The sequence below is a fragment of the Python bivittatus genome, unplaced genomic scaffold (genome assembly GCF_059951505.1).
Source record: "Python bivittatus isolate LINGU-HERP-01145 unplaced genomic scaffold, Pbiv_v1 ctg000520_np1212, whole genome shotgun sequence".
Classification (NCBI taxonomy): domain Eukaryota; kingdom Metazoa; phylum Chordata; class Lepidosauria; order Squamata; family Pythonidae; genus Python; species Python bivittatus.
The window spans coordinates 1,988,993-2,003,550 of record NW_028277080.1 but is presented as its reverse complement, the minus strand read 5'-3'; the positions used below and the strand labels follow the sequence as shown (position 1 = coordinate 2,003,550).

General features: G+C 43.0%; 1 protein-coding gene across 3 annotated transcripts in view; it reads left to right on the top strand.

Annotated features, from left to right (window-relative positions):
- TMOD1 (tropomodulin 1) overlaps positions 1-14,558 on the top strand; it is a 39,902-nt gene continuing 25,344 nt past the window's right edge. Inside the window, exons 1-3 of one of the 3 annotated variants that reach the window (XM_088147491.1) lie at positions 1-168; positions 4,105-4,274; positions 13,231-13,387. In XM_088147491.1, the coding sequence (XP_088003617.1) occupies positions 4,155-4,274; positions 13,231-13,387 (277 nt within the window). In that variant the 5' untranslated portion in view covers positions 1-168; positions 4,105-4,154. Of the gene's footprint in view, positions 169-469; positions 626-4,104; positions 4,275-13,230; positions 13,388-14,558 lie in introns of those variants that run through there. The other 2 variants (XM_088147489.1, XM_088147490.1) reach the window with 2 other exon arrangements.

The following is a 14,558-nucleotide window of genomic DNA, read 5'->3' as shown; positions in this document are numbered from 1 at the left end:
CTTCCGTTCGCCGTCCGCGGCCCCATGAGTGACAGTAGCGGTGGGAGGGGGGCGGGAGTCCCCCCGTCTCCTTTCTGCGTAACATCAGAGCTCCTCTCCGGGGCACGCGTCTCGCGACAAGCGACGTGCGTCCTCCGTCCACAAGCCCGCAGCCTGCGACGGCAACAGGTATATGACCGGTCGAGCGGGGAGGGTGGGGGTGTGCAAGCCTTCGGTGCCCCTCGAATTGGGACCCCACCTCTCAGTCCGTCCAGGAGCCCCGGCAGGAGCCGCTCGAGCCATATCTGGCCAAAGCATTCCGCTGCCACCAAAGGAGACCGGCCTAGGCGCGGCGCCTATAAATAGCTGCTGCTTCTGCTCCCCGCTGTTTTTTTGCTGGGGTGGAACTGGGAAGGACAGGGCTACGGGGCGCCGCGGGGAGAAGCGGCTTCGGGCGTTTCTAGTCCCCCTTGACTTGGCTGGAAGTTTCTTCTCTCGGGTCGATCCGGGGCAAAATGGAAGTAGTTGCCTCCCTGCCCCGTAGCCCTGATGGAGGATGTGCGCCGATGGAGACGGGTGAGCCTGAAAGTGTGGCCCCTAGGTTGCTGCCTCCGCGAACAGTCTTTGCAGCTCGGAAATAAAGCAGGTGAAATGTCCTGCCCCCCCCCCCCGCCCCAGGAGATAAGTAATTGTGGGGGGAGGGGGAGAGAAGGCTTTGCCTGCTGTGAAGCTCAAGGCATCTGCCGTGTAGGACAAGGCACCAACAGGAAAGTTGCCAAGACTTTGGGTTCCTTCCTCTAATATTGCACAGCATACAAAGAAAATGTTTTTTAAAAATGATCCACATCCAACAATATATTTAGCTATTTAATATCCTGTCCACATATAAAATGGACACTCACTTGATTACTTTAGGCTAGGGAGCAGAGTTTCTCAACCTTGATAGCTTGAAGATGTGTGGACTTCAACTCCCAGAATTCCTCAGCCAACATGGCTGGCTGGGGAATTCTGGGAGTTGAAGTCCACACATCTTCAAGCTGACAAGGTTAAGAAACACTGCTTAGTGAGTCACTGCATCTCAGCATACCTTATGCATCTCATAAGTTGATGGTTGGGGGGGGGTTGAAGGTTATGAGTACCCTGTACACCAGTGTTTTTCAGCTTTGGCAACTTTAAGATGTGTGGACTTCAGCTCCCAGAATTCCCCAGCCAGTATGCTGACTGGAGAATTCTGGGAGTTGAAGTCCACATGTCCTAAAGTTGCCAAGTTTGAAAAACACTTGAAAGGCACCATCTTGAGCTCTTTGGAGGAAAGGCAGAATATAAATTATAATGAGTAAAGAAATAAATAACAGCAATTATGAATACTGTACTTTGAAATACAGAATACTTTGAAAAACAAACTCAGAAGTTCTGCAGATCCCAGAAAGTCCTGGAGCATCCCAGATCATACTTACACAAACATTTGGTGATAGTTTCTTATGAGCTGCTTTCAACTGACCTCAGGGCTAAAAATCTTAAGGAATTACGCCCACCTTGTGAGTCATTTTTAGGGGGACCCCTCTTGGGCCTCCAAGTATTATCTTGACTCTCCTAATTGTGTCAGCTTTGGTTTCGGTGAGAATAAAATAATGACTGTGTATATGCACGTTGTAAGTGGGTGGGGGAAGGAATTGTTGATCATAGGCATTCCTTTTTATTCTTGACCCAGAACTAGGGCAAACCCATTTTGGCAAAATTAAAGGTAGCTTTTCTCTTTGCCTGTTCTGTTTTACATAATAACTGACAATCCAAGGAACTGAGTCATAAAATATGACTTGCGGGTGGGTTGCCATGCTGCAAGACGGAATGTTACCCCAAGAAACCTGCTGACAAGCTTAGGTAATCAGCTTTATAAGATCTGTCATTACGCATTTACAGCAACTTTGGTTCGCTCTTATTCCTTGATTGGTGGAAAGCAGCATTTTTTACACTAGAGATTAGGTTGCTGCTAAAAGTGCAGGGTTAGAAAGAAATCCTAGCTCTTGTCCAGCACACATGAGTAAGCATATTGTTTTTTTCCTAGCCTGTAAGTAAGAGCTAGGAAATGCTCATCTATTGAATGACTATATATCAGGTTAACAGCACAGGAATAGTTTTCTTTAAAAGGCAATAACTTATCCATAGGATGCAGCTTGGGCCTTAAAATAAAGACAGGAGAGCTCAAAATCTTTTGTGAATTTAGGATGATGCAGATTGTATTTCAGCTACCAGTTGTGAAGGAGGTTTGCTCTGGGAAGAGGAATATTTGCAACAATTACATCATTGGAGAGCATCTAGTCCAGTGTTTCTCAGTCTCAGCAACTTTAAGATGTGTGGACTCCAACTGCATGGCTGGCTGGGGAATTCTGGGAGTTGAAATCTTAAAGTTGCTGAGATTGAGAAACACTGATCTAGTCTGATGACCTCTTCATGCAGGAAACGTGCAGTTATAGCCCCCTGATGCTAAATACTTCCAGCAAAGAAGGGCACGTCAGCCTGTTCCTATTTGACTATTAATAAATATTAGACAATTTAAGATGTTATAACCTGTTTTCCTAATTACAGTTCTCATATACTCTACTTTGAATATTTGGCCATTATTTGAATTACCATTTAAGTGACATGAATTTAGATGGTGGCAGCCAGTTTTGTTCTCCAGAATTATTGTATGAGCTCCTCCGTGGGTATCTGCAGGAGCTTGCTGGCTTTGTGCTTCTGCCCCTGGTTGTTCCCTCCTGAGCTCTTCAATCTCTTTCAATCTCTTTCAATCTCTTTCAATCTCTCTCTCTCTCTCTCTCTCTCTCTCTCTCTCTCTCTCTCTCTTCCTCCTCCTCCTCCTCCTCCTCCTCCTCCTCCTCCTCCTCCTCCTCCTCCTTCTTCTTCTTCTTCTTCTTCTTCTTCTTCTTCTTCTTCTTCTTCTTCTTCTTCTTCTTCTTCTTCTTCTTCTTCTTCTTCTTCTTCGGCAACCCTTCAAGCCATCTTCAGTCATAACTGCCAAAAATCAGTGCAGAACCTCCTGTAGTTTCAGGTGAAAAATACATGAGACCTGCAGTGCGATTCCTAAAATAGAACTAAGATTTATATTTAATGAGATATTAAATTAAGGTTGCTATTGTCAAATAACTGTCAAGGCAAAAAGTACTTCTAGGCCACTACTCCCCAAACCTGGGTAAATTACCCCAAATTGGGTAAAAGTGGCTTTTCTTTGGGTGACGACACACAAACCCATTACCCATCACAACACGGGTTAAATTAAGTTGACTTAAGTAAAAGGGGCTTTCTGATAAGCAGTTTTGGGTAATGAAGGAAAAAGTTTGGAAAGCACTGTTCTAGGCAGTGTATCGCATTTGTTATTTATTGGTATATTTGTAGAACTACATTCTATAGCTGAACTTTTTTTTTGGTGCCTTTGAGCCAGTTTTTGACTCCTGGTGACTCCATGGACTAGTCCTGCAGTTTTCTTGGCACGATTTCAGAAGTGGTTTGCCCTTGCCTCCTTCCTAGGGCTGAGAGAGGGTGACTGGCCCAAGGTCACCCAGCTGGCTTCATGCCTAAGGCAAGACTAGAACTCAAAATCTCCCAGTTTCTAGCCTGATGCCTTAACTGTTACACCAAACTGACTCCCTGAACTATCATTAGGGATACCATACTTGGGCTGAAAATATCTGAACAACCACTAGATGGCAGCAAAGACATACAGGTAGTCCTTGCTTAACTTAACTCGTTCAGTGACCGATCAGTTACAATGGCGCTGAATGAGGGGTACGTATGATGGGCTGTCATAGTTGTGGCCATTGCAGCATCCTGTGGTCACGTGATTGCCATTCGTGACTTTCTCTGGCAGCTTCTGACAAGCATATTCAGTCAGGAAGCGGGCAGGAGGTCGCAAATGGTGATCACATGATTGTGGGATGCTGTGACCATGTGGGATTCACCTGGAGTGCTGATTCCGGACAGGTTCTTTGTGCTGGGTTCTGGTTTTCTGTATCTCTTTGCTGCCATCTAGTGGTTGTGATCACCTTGATTTCTGCATGCCATATATGATAATCCTACCATCATACAACCTAAGTTTTAACTTTTCTCTTATATTTTTTAATCATCCAGGTCCTATATTTTGTGAAAAGGAAGAGACTTAAAAGCCAACTTTCTCCAAAATGTCATACAGACAAGGTCTAGAGAAATACCGAGATCTGGATGAAGATCAGATCCTTGGAGCACTGACAGAAGAGGAAATTAAGATGCTAGAGGATGAGCTAGTAGACCTAGATCCAGATGTAAGTGCTTTAAAGAATAGTTTTTTAAAAGGTAGCATTGTTTTTTTTCAGTGACTTTCAATAATGATTAAATTTAACCTCCTGTTTTAGGCAGCAGTTTACCAGATAGTGGGAGCAAAGAATAAAGCAAAGAGATAGTAGTGATTTTTATACTACAGGTAGTCCTTGGTTAACGACCACTCATTCAACAATCATTCACTTACAACCATTCACTTACGACCAGTCATCAGAATTCCAGCCACCCCCATAGTCACGTGATCACAATCCGGGTGCTTGGAAACCTGCTCACACTTATGATGGTTGCAGTGTCCCACCATCACATGATTGTCATTTGCAACCTTCCCTGCCGGCTTCCTGCAAGCAAAGTCAATGGGGAAGCTGGCAGGGAAGGTCACAAGTCACTCCTGTAAGTCGCTCCTGCTCCCACTGGTTTTTCTCCAAAGGAGCTTGACTACGGAGTACAAGATCCCAGGGATCTCATACTCCATAATGCATACCCACCAGGAGTATTCCCCCCCATACTCCATAGAGCACACCCGCATGCCTTTCCACACTCCACAGCAGCCACACCTGGCTGGATGTGCTCACGCTGTGGCAGCCACCTGCACACCCTCCTGCATTCCACAGCTGCCACTCCCTGCCTGGCCACACTCCATAGCACTCACCCACCCACTGGCCTGCTTGCGAGCTGCCTGGGGCTTGCTACTTCCTGCTGGCTTTCCATTGACTTTGCTTGGAAGTCAGCAGGAAGTCGCAAGTCACAGTCACGTGAGGTCCTCGCTTAATGACCTGCAAAGCTTGCTGGAGATGGCAGTGGGGACTGCTAGGATTGCTGTCGCTAAGTGATGCGGTCACGTGACATTGCTCTTTATGACTGCATCGCTTAACAACGTGAATTCTGGTCCCAATTACCATAGTTAAGCAAGGACTACCTGTATGATTGTGGTCTTCTAAAGGAAATTGGATGGATTCAAGGCACTACAAACTCTGAACCTTGGATCTGAAAAGTGAAGGCAGGAATACCAGAGGTTTCTATGTGTAGAGAGTGGGGGTAAGCCTCTGGAGTAGAGATGCAGGGAGGAGAGTAAAGGAGCCCCAATTCAGGGACTGATAGTGAAGGATTTGAAGGTAATCTAAAGGTCAGAGGAGCTGGTTTCCGTCCAGCTGGTTTCTCAGTGCAGCATGATCAACCTAGAGTGGAGGTTGTGGGGGAAGACATAGGACCATGGAAATCTCATATTACTCCCCAAAGTAACTCTTCAAACTGGGCAAGCTATGAGGAGTTTTATCTGGTGTTGAGTCAACAAGGTAGACTAGAGGGACTGCTGATGTATCACTTGTTTTACTGTGCAAGAGGCATCCTCACTGAGCTGCCTTAGGTGGACTCAGGTATGGTATTGGAGAACTCTAGAATAGTAGTCCTGGGAGCTTTAGCATTCATTCTGAAGCTGTCCTAAAATACCCAGTCCAGGATTTCATGGCTTCCATCATAGCCATAGTTCTTTCTGAAACTATCACTAGACCAATGCATGAGGTAATGGTTTCAGTTTCACCTCAGGATCTGAAGAAGTAGCCAACTTCATTATGTAATGAAGTTTGATTTTATGGTGCGTCCCTCTTCTGCATTAAGATCTCCCACCCCTAAAATCTGGTGAATTCTTGAATACTCTGGAGGACTTTTCTTTTTTTTTTCAAACAATTTTATTAAGAATTATAAATGAAAAGAATAAAAGCCAATACAGGCTACAAAAAATACAAACAGAAAAATACAAAAGAAAAGAAAAAATGTGAAAAAGGAAAAGGAGAAAGAAAGAAGTAACTTCCCCCTTCATCCGGGCAAGTAAAGACAATTTTAATAGCTTATCACTGTCTCTAAATACAACATAATCTCTCTTTACCCCATATATTATCTATTGAATTAAAAAACAAAACAAAATCCAAATGCTTCATTAGTCGTTCTTTGTCAGCAAAAGTCCAGTAAGAGCAGCAGATATAACTATTTTTCTCCTTTAGCCTTGGTCCAATAAGCCAACCTTGTATTCCTTCCCTAAGTTTTTAAAAATATCTTTTGACCCCTTCAAAAACAGTCCCAGAGTTAGTTTTCTGTTCATCTGTGTTTCAAGCCAAAAGTCTTTCAGAACTTTAGCAGATTTCTTTTGTATATCCAATAAGTAAAGTTTGTCCTTTTGTTTGTCACTTCTAGTAAAGTCCTTCAAAACCTTAACAGAGCTCTTTTGTATATCCAGTAAAATCTGTCTGTCTGTCTGTCTGTCTGTCTGTCTGTCTGTCTGTCTATCTATCTATCTATCTATCTATCTATCTATCTATCTATCTATCTATCTATCTATCTATCTATCTATCTATCTATCTCCAAGTCAGTTTCCTGGTTCAATATCTGTATATCTTCTTTTGAGAATAAGTCACCCATTGGTTCCATTTGTGTGCCCATATCTTCCTCCATATCATTCTCATTACTTGTTACATTTAAGTCCCCCTTCAAAGTAATTTAAAAATCATCTGTTGCAACTGTTCTTGTTCTGTAATTTCATTACAACATGCTCTGTCAGTCTTGTCAAGAAATTTATCTATTTTGTCAAGAAGCTTGGCAGACAAATATTCCCTGATTTTAGATTTCTGCTCCTCTTTATCCTCTCACTCCCTCTAGTGACCAACCTTGTCATGAAAAAACTCAAAACAATCACCATTTTTCCCATGAGAAGATTTCTTCTAGTCAATTCAAAGCTCTTTGTGGGCATTTAAAATTATAATTCCAAGTCCATCTGAGCCCTTCATCTGTTGGTAAACTTTCTGAAGTCCATATTCTGAGCACCCTTTTGTTGTTTAATCCAAAAAGTAATATTTTTCAAAAGTTTTAAAAATTGTATTTAAAAGTTATTTCTCTAAAGAGAAGGTGACTCACCTAGCAAATACAATATAATTTACTGTTCCAAAAGGTCTTAATCCTTTTAAGGCAGCAGAAAAAAAAAAATCCAAAGTGCTTAAGAAGTGAGGCTAGGTCGAGCTTATTGTCCTTTGAAAGGCTACGTTAAAGACTGTGAGCAAAGATGGTTCCTCCCTCCACTCAACCCATAGGCAAACTGTAAAACGATGATCCCTGTGGTTTACTCACCAGGAGTGGCTGTGCAGAGTCATGTGGGCTATCTCAAAGATCTCTCCTTAACCCGGAGAGCATTTTGGTGGCTAGGATCCTGCATTCTGCGCTGATCTCCGTCATAATGCCATCCCACTGCAAAAGGAGTGTTTAGCTTGCCATGGCTCTCAACCAGAAGTCCACTCTGGAGGAATTTTCAAAAGCCAGAATTATGTATTTATTTATGAAATTTATAGGCTGCCCCAATCTGTATGACTCTGGGTGACTTACCAGATACAACAGTAAAAAGCAGTAAACCCACAAATATATATATATATATATATATTCACAAAGAAACTCCAGAGAAAAATAGCAATCAGTTAAACAACCAAAACATCCCACAAGGAGTCTACCATCCATTCTAACCCAGGGCTCGGGGATAGACCCAGGTTTTAAGAGCCAAGCTGGGAAACATGACAGTCTCAGGCAGGATGGTGTTCCAGAGGGCAGACATCATGACAGAGAAGGTCCACTTCCTGGGCCCTACCAGGTGACATTGTTTAATCAATGGGACCTAGAGCAGGCCAACTGTGTCAGACCATATGGGACAAACAGAAACTGCAGAAGATAGCCAGCCCCTCAAATGATTGCCCTGTTTGATCTTTCTTGATTTTTCTTCGTGCCTCAGGTGGGACTAGAATTCACAGTCTCCCTGTTTCTAGCCTGGTGCTTGAACCACCACACCAGAATGGCTGTCAAGGATGTTCATATTGTCAGCTATACAGTAGCATTTTCCTGGACAGTTGCCATGAGTTAGTATTTGGAGGCACCGTGTTACTATAGTTCCACTCTACTTGCATGGGTAGTCTCAGTAGCATCGGTGGTGGTTCCTCTGCACCCCTGTCATCTGTATGAGCCCTTAGAGAGCAGTCATGAGGAACGTGGGGCTTAATACTACTAATATGCTGATGAAACTGAGTTCTGTTTTCCATTACATTTGCTTTTCCCACTGCAATAATGAGGTGCCTATTACATCTTCTAAATCCTTCTGTGGATCTTTTTTTTCACCCAGACCTTCCCTGTTGGACGAATTTTTAACTTTGCTTACTTTTTCTTTCCATCTTTTTAATGAGAATGTTATTATATTACATCTACACTGTTTTGAGTATATTGCATGTATATTATTGTTTTGATTAGCTCAGTCATTTTGATTGAAACTACTTTGAGATGGAGTTATATTGACAGTCATATGAAAATACATTAAACAAACAAACCAACTCTAGCGCAGCTCAGCAAAGGAGCTTTTTAACAGCTGTAACAGAACATGTATTATTGAGTAGTCTGAAAATGTGGAGGTTGGGCAGCCCCATGTTTTGCCCTCTTTTCCTCACTCCCTAGATCAAAATGACTTGAGTTGGATTTGATAGTAGCTTCTTTTGGAATCCTATGCCTTATTGCACCTGGAAAAGTATGCTCTTGTCTGCGCTCTGAGATGTCTTTTGGATATATAAATGGTCATCTCCTGAATGGGATAAAATTTCATGTGGTTGCACACTCTCGAGGCCACACATGTTTTTGGGCAAGCAGGGCATGAAGGTTTTTGGTGTTTTCTTTTAGATCTAAAAGGTATTATCTTATCATGGCTGACATCTGAGAAGTAAACTTCACTGACTGTCGGTGCATCTGTACCTGACTACATATATGGAGATAATGATAATGTGTCCTTCATAGTCTCCAATACACAACGGGCATGTGCAAAGAGGAGGATGAGTTAGAATTCTCTGTTGAGTGACAACTATATATTTGACCACTCATGTTTCCCATTTATGCTTTGATATTGAGGTTGGCCATACAGTGCTCATAGCCGCTGCTGCATCCTTGCACACTCCTATGGGTGCCCACTAGAGCCCATTGCCCCACATCTACAAAATCTGCCCCTTTACTGGATTAATTTTAAAAACATTTTTAATTATACATTTTTCTTATTATTATTTCAGATAACTAGCAAACAGCTGCCATTTTGACTCCTTCCTTTCTCTTGCATAGAATGCTTTGGGCTTCTGGGATAGAGCTCTTTTTATATCTCCTTCAGCACATTGTAAAAAAGACAGTGGCTAAGTTTCTCAAATTGTGCTAAGTCATAATGTGGTTTGTTTGGTTATGGTTTAGTATGATGTAGGAAACTAGTCATTGTGGTTTGTAAGCCAAACTTTACGGCTTTAGAGTTAAGCATGAAGCAAAACTGTGGGCAGAAAGTGAGGGTGGTGGTGCCTACTTTTAAATGCCTTGGCATAAGTACCAAAGCAAGGCGATTCCAGCATCTCATATAATACTGCCAGCAGTTTGATATAAGTTCATAGATGAAGATCCCTCCATGACCCAAATCAGGGTTCTTATTAAGGCAGGATATAACAGTGCCTTGAACACATAGAGAAAACTTGACTGTCTATAAATACTGAACAAAATACCAGGATTACTTATAGAGCCTACCTCTACGAGGTTCTGCTCAAGGACTAGGGCAAAATTGATTTTTTCTGGATGAAACTCAGTTACTTATCTGATCATCTGATACTTATCTGATCATCATTTGACTGGTTGTGAGACCCTACTTGTTAAATTGGGCTCTAGGGATCTGGTGGGACTGTTGCTATAGTACCAACCTTCCTGCTGCATAGCAGTATGAATTCCTTGACTCCATGGTCGGATTTGCAGTGGAGTTCTCCAGGCTTATGGTCTTGGGGAATTTCAACTTGCCTTCTCTGAGGTAACTCAGGAGTTCATGGCTACTATGACAGCCATGGACCTGACCCAAGTCATTGAGGACCCAACCCATAATCGTGGTCACACTTTGGATCTGGTCTTCCTGTTTGGCAGTGGCAGTATCATCTGGGATTAGAGGAGATTACTATTACTCCCCAGATCACCTTGGCATGATCTGGGACAGTTCCTGCTATAAGGAATCTGGGCTTATTCAATCAGACAATCCCAGGTGCCTGATTGACCTGTCAAGGTTCCAGAGGGAGCTTGAGGTTGTTCCTGAATCCTTAGATGCCGCTTGGAACGAGAGGGTAGCTGGGGCCTTCATTCAAATCATGCCGATGTGTCCTCTCTTACTTCCCACCCCCTATGGATCTTGGGGCTTCCCTTGGTTTGCAAAGGATCTTAGGGAGATGAAGCAGAGGAAGCAGAGGAAGAGCACTGCTGGAGAATGAAGAAGGGTGTCTCTAATTCAGCATGAGCTAGAGCCAGTATTAAGGGCTACCACATGGCAGTAAGGGTGGCAAAGCATCATTCTTTTTCTGCCCTTATTGTATTTGCAGATAGCCACCTGGCGGCCCTGTTTCAAGTGATCCTATCCTTTCTGAGGAAATGGAGTTGGAGACTCATTTACAAGGCTACCGTAAGAAATATGCTAGGCATCTAATGGATAAAATCACTCACTCAGATTCATTCCAACCTGGACTCCAACCTTGATGCAAGTCCATGGAGTTTACTGAAGCTCTGTTTTGCTTGGTTATCTGGGCTGAATTTGATCCTGTTAGTCCTGAGGAAATAGACAGGGTTCTCAGAGCTGTGAGCTTGGCCACCTTGGTGTTAGATCCATTTTCCTCTCAGTTAGCCAAGGCTTCCCAAAGGATGTGTGGTTAGGTCCTGGAAGTGAGAGAGTTTAAGAAGATGGTGGTCCTTTCCCCCCTGAAGTAGTCATCACTATATCCAACTGTTCTGGACAATTTGCATCCTGTCTCCAAGGAAAGGTTGCTGAAAAGGTGGTTGTGCTGCAGCTTCAGAGAGCCCTGGAGGAAACAGGTTATCTCGACCCCTTTTAATCAGGTTTCAGGCCCAGGTATGGGACTGAAACAGCATTGAATGCACTCGGGGATGACCTCTGAAGAGAGCAGGATGGGGGTAATGCACCTATCCTTGATCTCTCAGCAGCTTTCAATACCATTGATCATAGTATCCTTCTGGACTGGTTCCAGGGGTTAGGAGTTAGGAGTACAATTTTGTGCTGGTTCTCCCCCTTCCTCCAAGGTTAGTTCCAATCACTGTTGATGTGGGGGAGAAGTCCACCCATGTGTTCTTTTGTGTGGGGTTCCTCAGGGCTCACCAATCTCCCTGCTCCTATTTAACATGTATATGAAGCCACTATTGAGGTTATTCAATGGCACAGAGTGAAGTATTGTCAATATTCTCAGTTACACATCTCCAGGCCTGTGGAAGATCTGTCTTGGTGTCTGGAGATTGTGGGGAAGAATAAGCTTCAGCTGAATCCTAATAAGACTGAGCAGTTCTGGATTTTAGGGTCTCCTGGCCCTAGAGATTTCCCATCTTTAGTTCTGGATGGGGTTGCACTTCCCCAGACAGAAACTGTGTGTGATATGGGGAGTCTTCCTGAACTCATGGCTGTAGTTTGAGAAGTAGGGCGGCAACAGAGGCCATGAGGGCCTTTGTACAACTTTGTGTTGTAGGCCAATTATGCCACAACACTTCTGCTTCCGAGGACTGAGAGAGAGTGACTAACCCAAGGCCACCCATCCAGCTTTGTACCTAAGGTGGGACTAGAACTCCCAGTCTCCCTGTTTCTAGCCTGATGCCTTAACCACTACACCAAACTGGCTCTATTGCTCTAAGTCACCTAGAGTCATTTAAAAGTGAGATGGGCAGGTATATAAATCAAATACATACATACATACATACATACATACATACATACATACATTCAAGGTGCTGGTGGTCACCTATAAAGCCCTTCATAACATGGGTCTGGGTGTCAGCCTCATGAGATAGACCTGTTCGTTTTGTGAGGTAGTCCAGACAAGAAGCACAACTAGGAGTACTAGCTCTATCTTTATTGTAAGGTTACATTAACAGAATCTTGCAAGGCTGAAAGTACCCCTCCCATTCCTTACTTTTACTCTCCCAAAACCTAGGGAGGGTCCTTCTGAGATGCTTTCACCACCTCTCCTCCTTCAGACTCAAATTTCGTTTGTCAGACCATCGTCTAGGCTGTGGCTCTTCCTCCTGTCTCCGAAGGTCATTCCCACATACCATTATAAGACCAGATCAGAAAATCAACTCCACAAGAATTCTGGAACTGTACTTTATTGAGATAGGCTATAATAGCAGAATCTTGCAAGTCTGATTGTGCTTTTTCTCTCCTCCTTCTACACTCCAGTCAGGGAGGGGCCAACCTGAGTTTCTTCTTAACAGTATCTTTGTTCCCAGGACAAGGAATGTTTTTGTCCTTGGACAAAAGTATATTTTTTAACTGTTTCTGAATATTTCCTTCAAGGCCACCTCCCTGGCTCTGTACGCTGGGTTATTTGAGGGGCCTTCTCTCTCCAATGGGCTCTGCCTGGCCATCAGATTTGGCAGAAGGGGCATGCTCCACTTCCCATTGATTAGAGAACGTTCTCTTGTGGGATCCAGGAAATGAGCCTTTTCTGTCATAACACCTGCCCTTTGGGACACCATGGACTTGAGATTAGTTTGGCCCTGATCCTGCTGGCCTTTCAGGAAGCCCTCAAGACCTGGCTGTTTTCCAAGGAATGGAGGATGGAAGGTTAGTTGAGTCTATGTAGGATTGTTTGATTGGCTTCCTCTCTTGCCTTTTATGCTTCTTTGTTTTTGGTTTATTTTCCTTAATTATTATTTTGTTATTGTTCTCGGTTGGTATTTTAAACTTTGTTAACTGAGTGGTCAAACAAACAAGCAAACAAACATTTCCACACATATTTTATGATTTTGTGAGTGCTACTCCAGTTCACTAACTAGGCACAGCCAGTGGGATTTCATTTAAAAAGATAGGGTGATGAGTGATGATCATGGAGCTTGTATGTTTTTTCTCCTTTCTCCAAAATATAGAATGCAATATTACCTGCAGGAATGAGACAGAAAGATCAGACCAAGAAAACACCCACAGGCCCTTTTAATAGAGATGTTCTTCTGGCACATTTGGAGCAGCAGGCAAATGCTACTAAAGACCGAGATGATCTGGTTCCCTTCACAGGAGAGAAAAGAGGTAGGAGATTAACAAGCACCACTGCTGTTTGAGCGTTTCTTTTCTGTGCATGTGTGTTCTAGAATTTAGATTAAGCTGATTGAATGAGTGCCCACAGGCATGTTCATTCTAAGGTACATCTGTTACATTTCTTGCATGCTCCGTAGGACTGGGGATTCAAAATCCAAACTGGGGTTGTAGTTATAATATGTAAGTGACAAGCAGATGTTTTAGCCTTTTGAGACATTCTCCTGAACAAGTCCTATTGAAACAGGACCTTACTCATTTTAGTGATGTTTGCTCAGAAGAACTTCCAGTTGGAATGCGAGTAGAGGGTGGGGGAAATTCACATAGATGGAAATTAATGCTGTGTTTAGGCAGAGACTAACTAACCTTGCCTCATGGTTCAAGTTTGAGGTACAGTTACATGTACTACTAGAACAAACCTTCCATCTTAAACCTTTTGTTCTAATATCCCATGCATGCTCCTGTAAAATAAATAGCAGTGGAACAGGGGGTAGATTTAGATATTAAGGTAAGACATGTAGAAGCTGCCTAACTGCAACACTCACCTTTCAAGAGTGTGTTTAAGAGTTCCCTGCCCTGTTTGTGGCACATTTCTAGCAACTGTGCAGCTGGTATTCTTTCTCTACCCACAGCTGCTCAATACATGGAATAATATTTTTTTAAAATATTTCCTCACGCATCTTGCAGGGCAACACAAGAAGCAAGGGCTTGGGTGAGTCAATATATCCACATAAGCCCACAGGAATTGGATCCACTGTCCACTAGAGCTGCCCAGAGTTGTTGAGAGCCGGGCAGCATACGAATTTAATTAAAAAAAAATTTTACACTCCCGTAAGTGTTAAGCAGCAAGGACACTTCCATGCCAACAAAGATTGTGTGCAGAAGTCCGAAGGAATCAGTTTGGTTGTTGTCAGTAACAAGATGGTGGAGTAGGCAGAGCTTGGGTTCTAACATTTTTATTCCCATTCGGAGATCATCCATTAAATCCCCTGAAATGCTTCATGAAATCGATTAGCCCTTGATATGATCTAAAAAGATGGTTACATTACTAATATTACTATAAGGATTCATACTTTTATTTTCATAAGTAGAGTGCCTGTGGACAAAAAAACATATGCTAAAGAAAAGTTTTAAAATAAGCCACAATTTCCTCTTCCGTGTACAA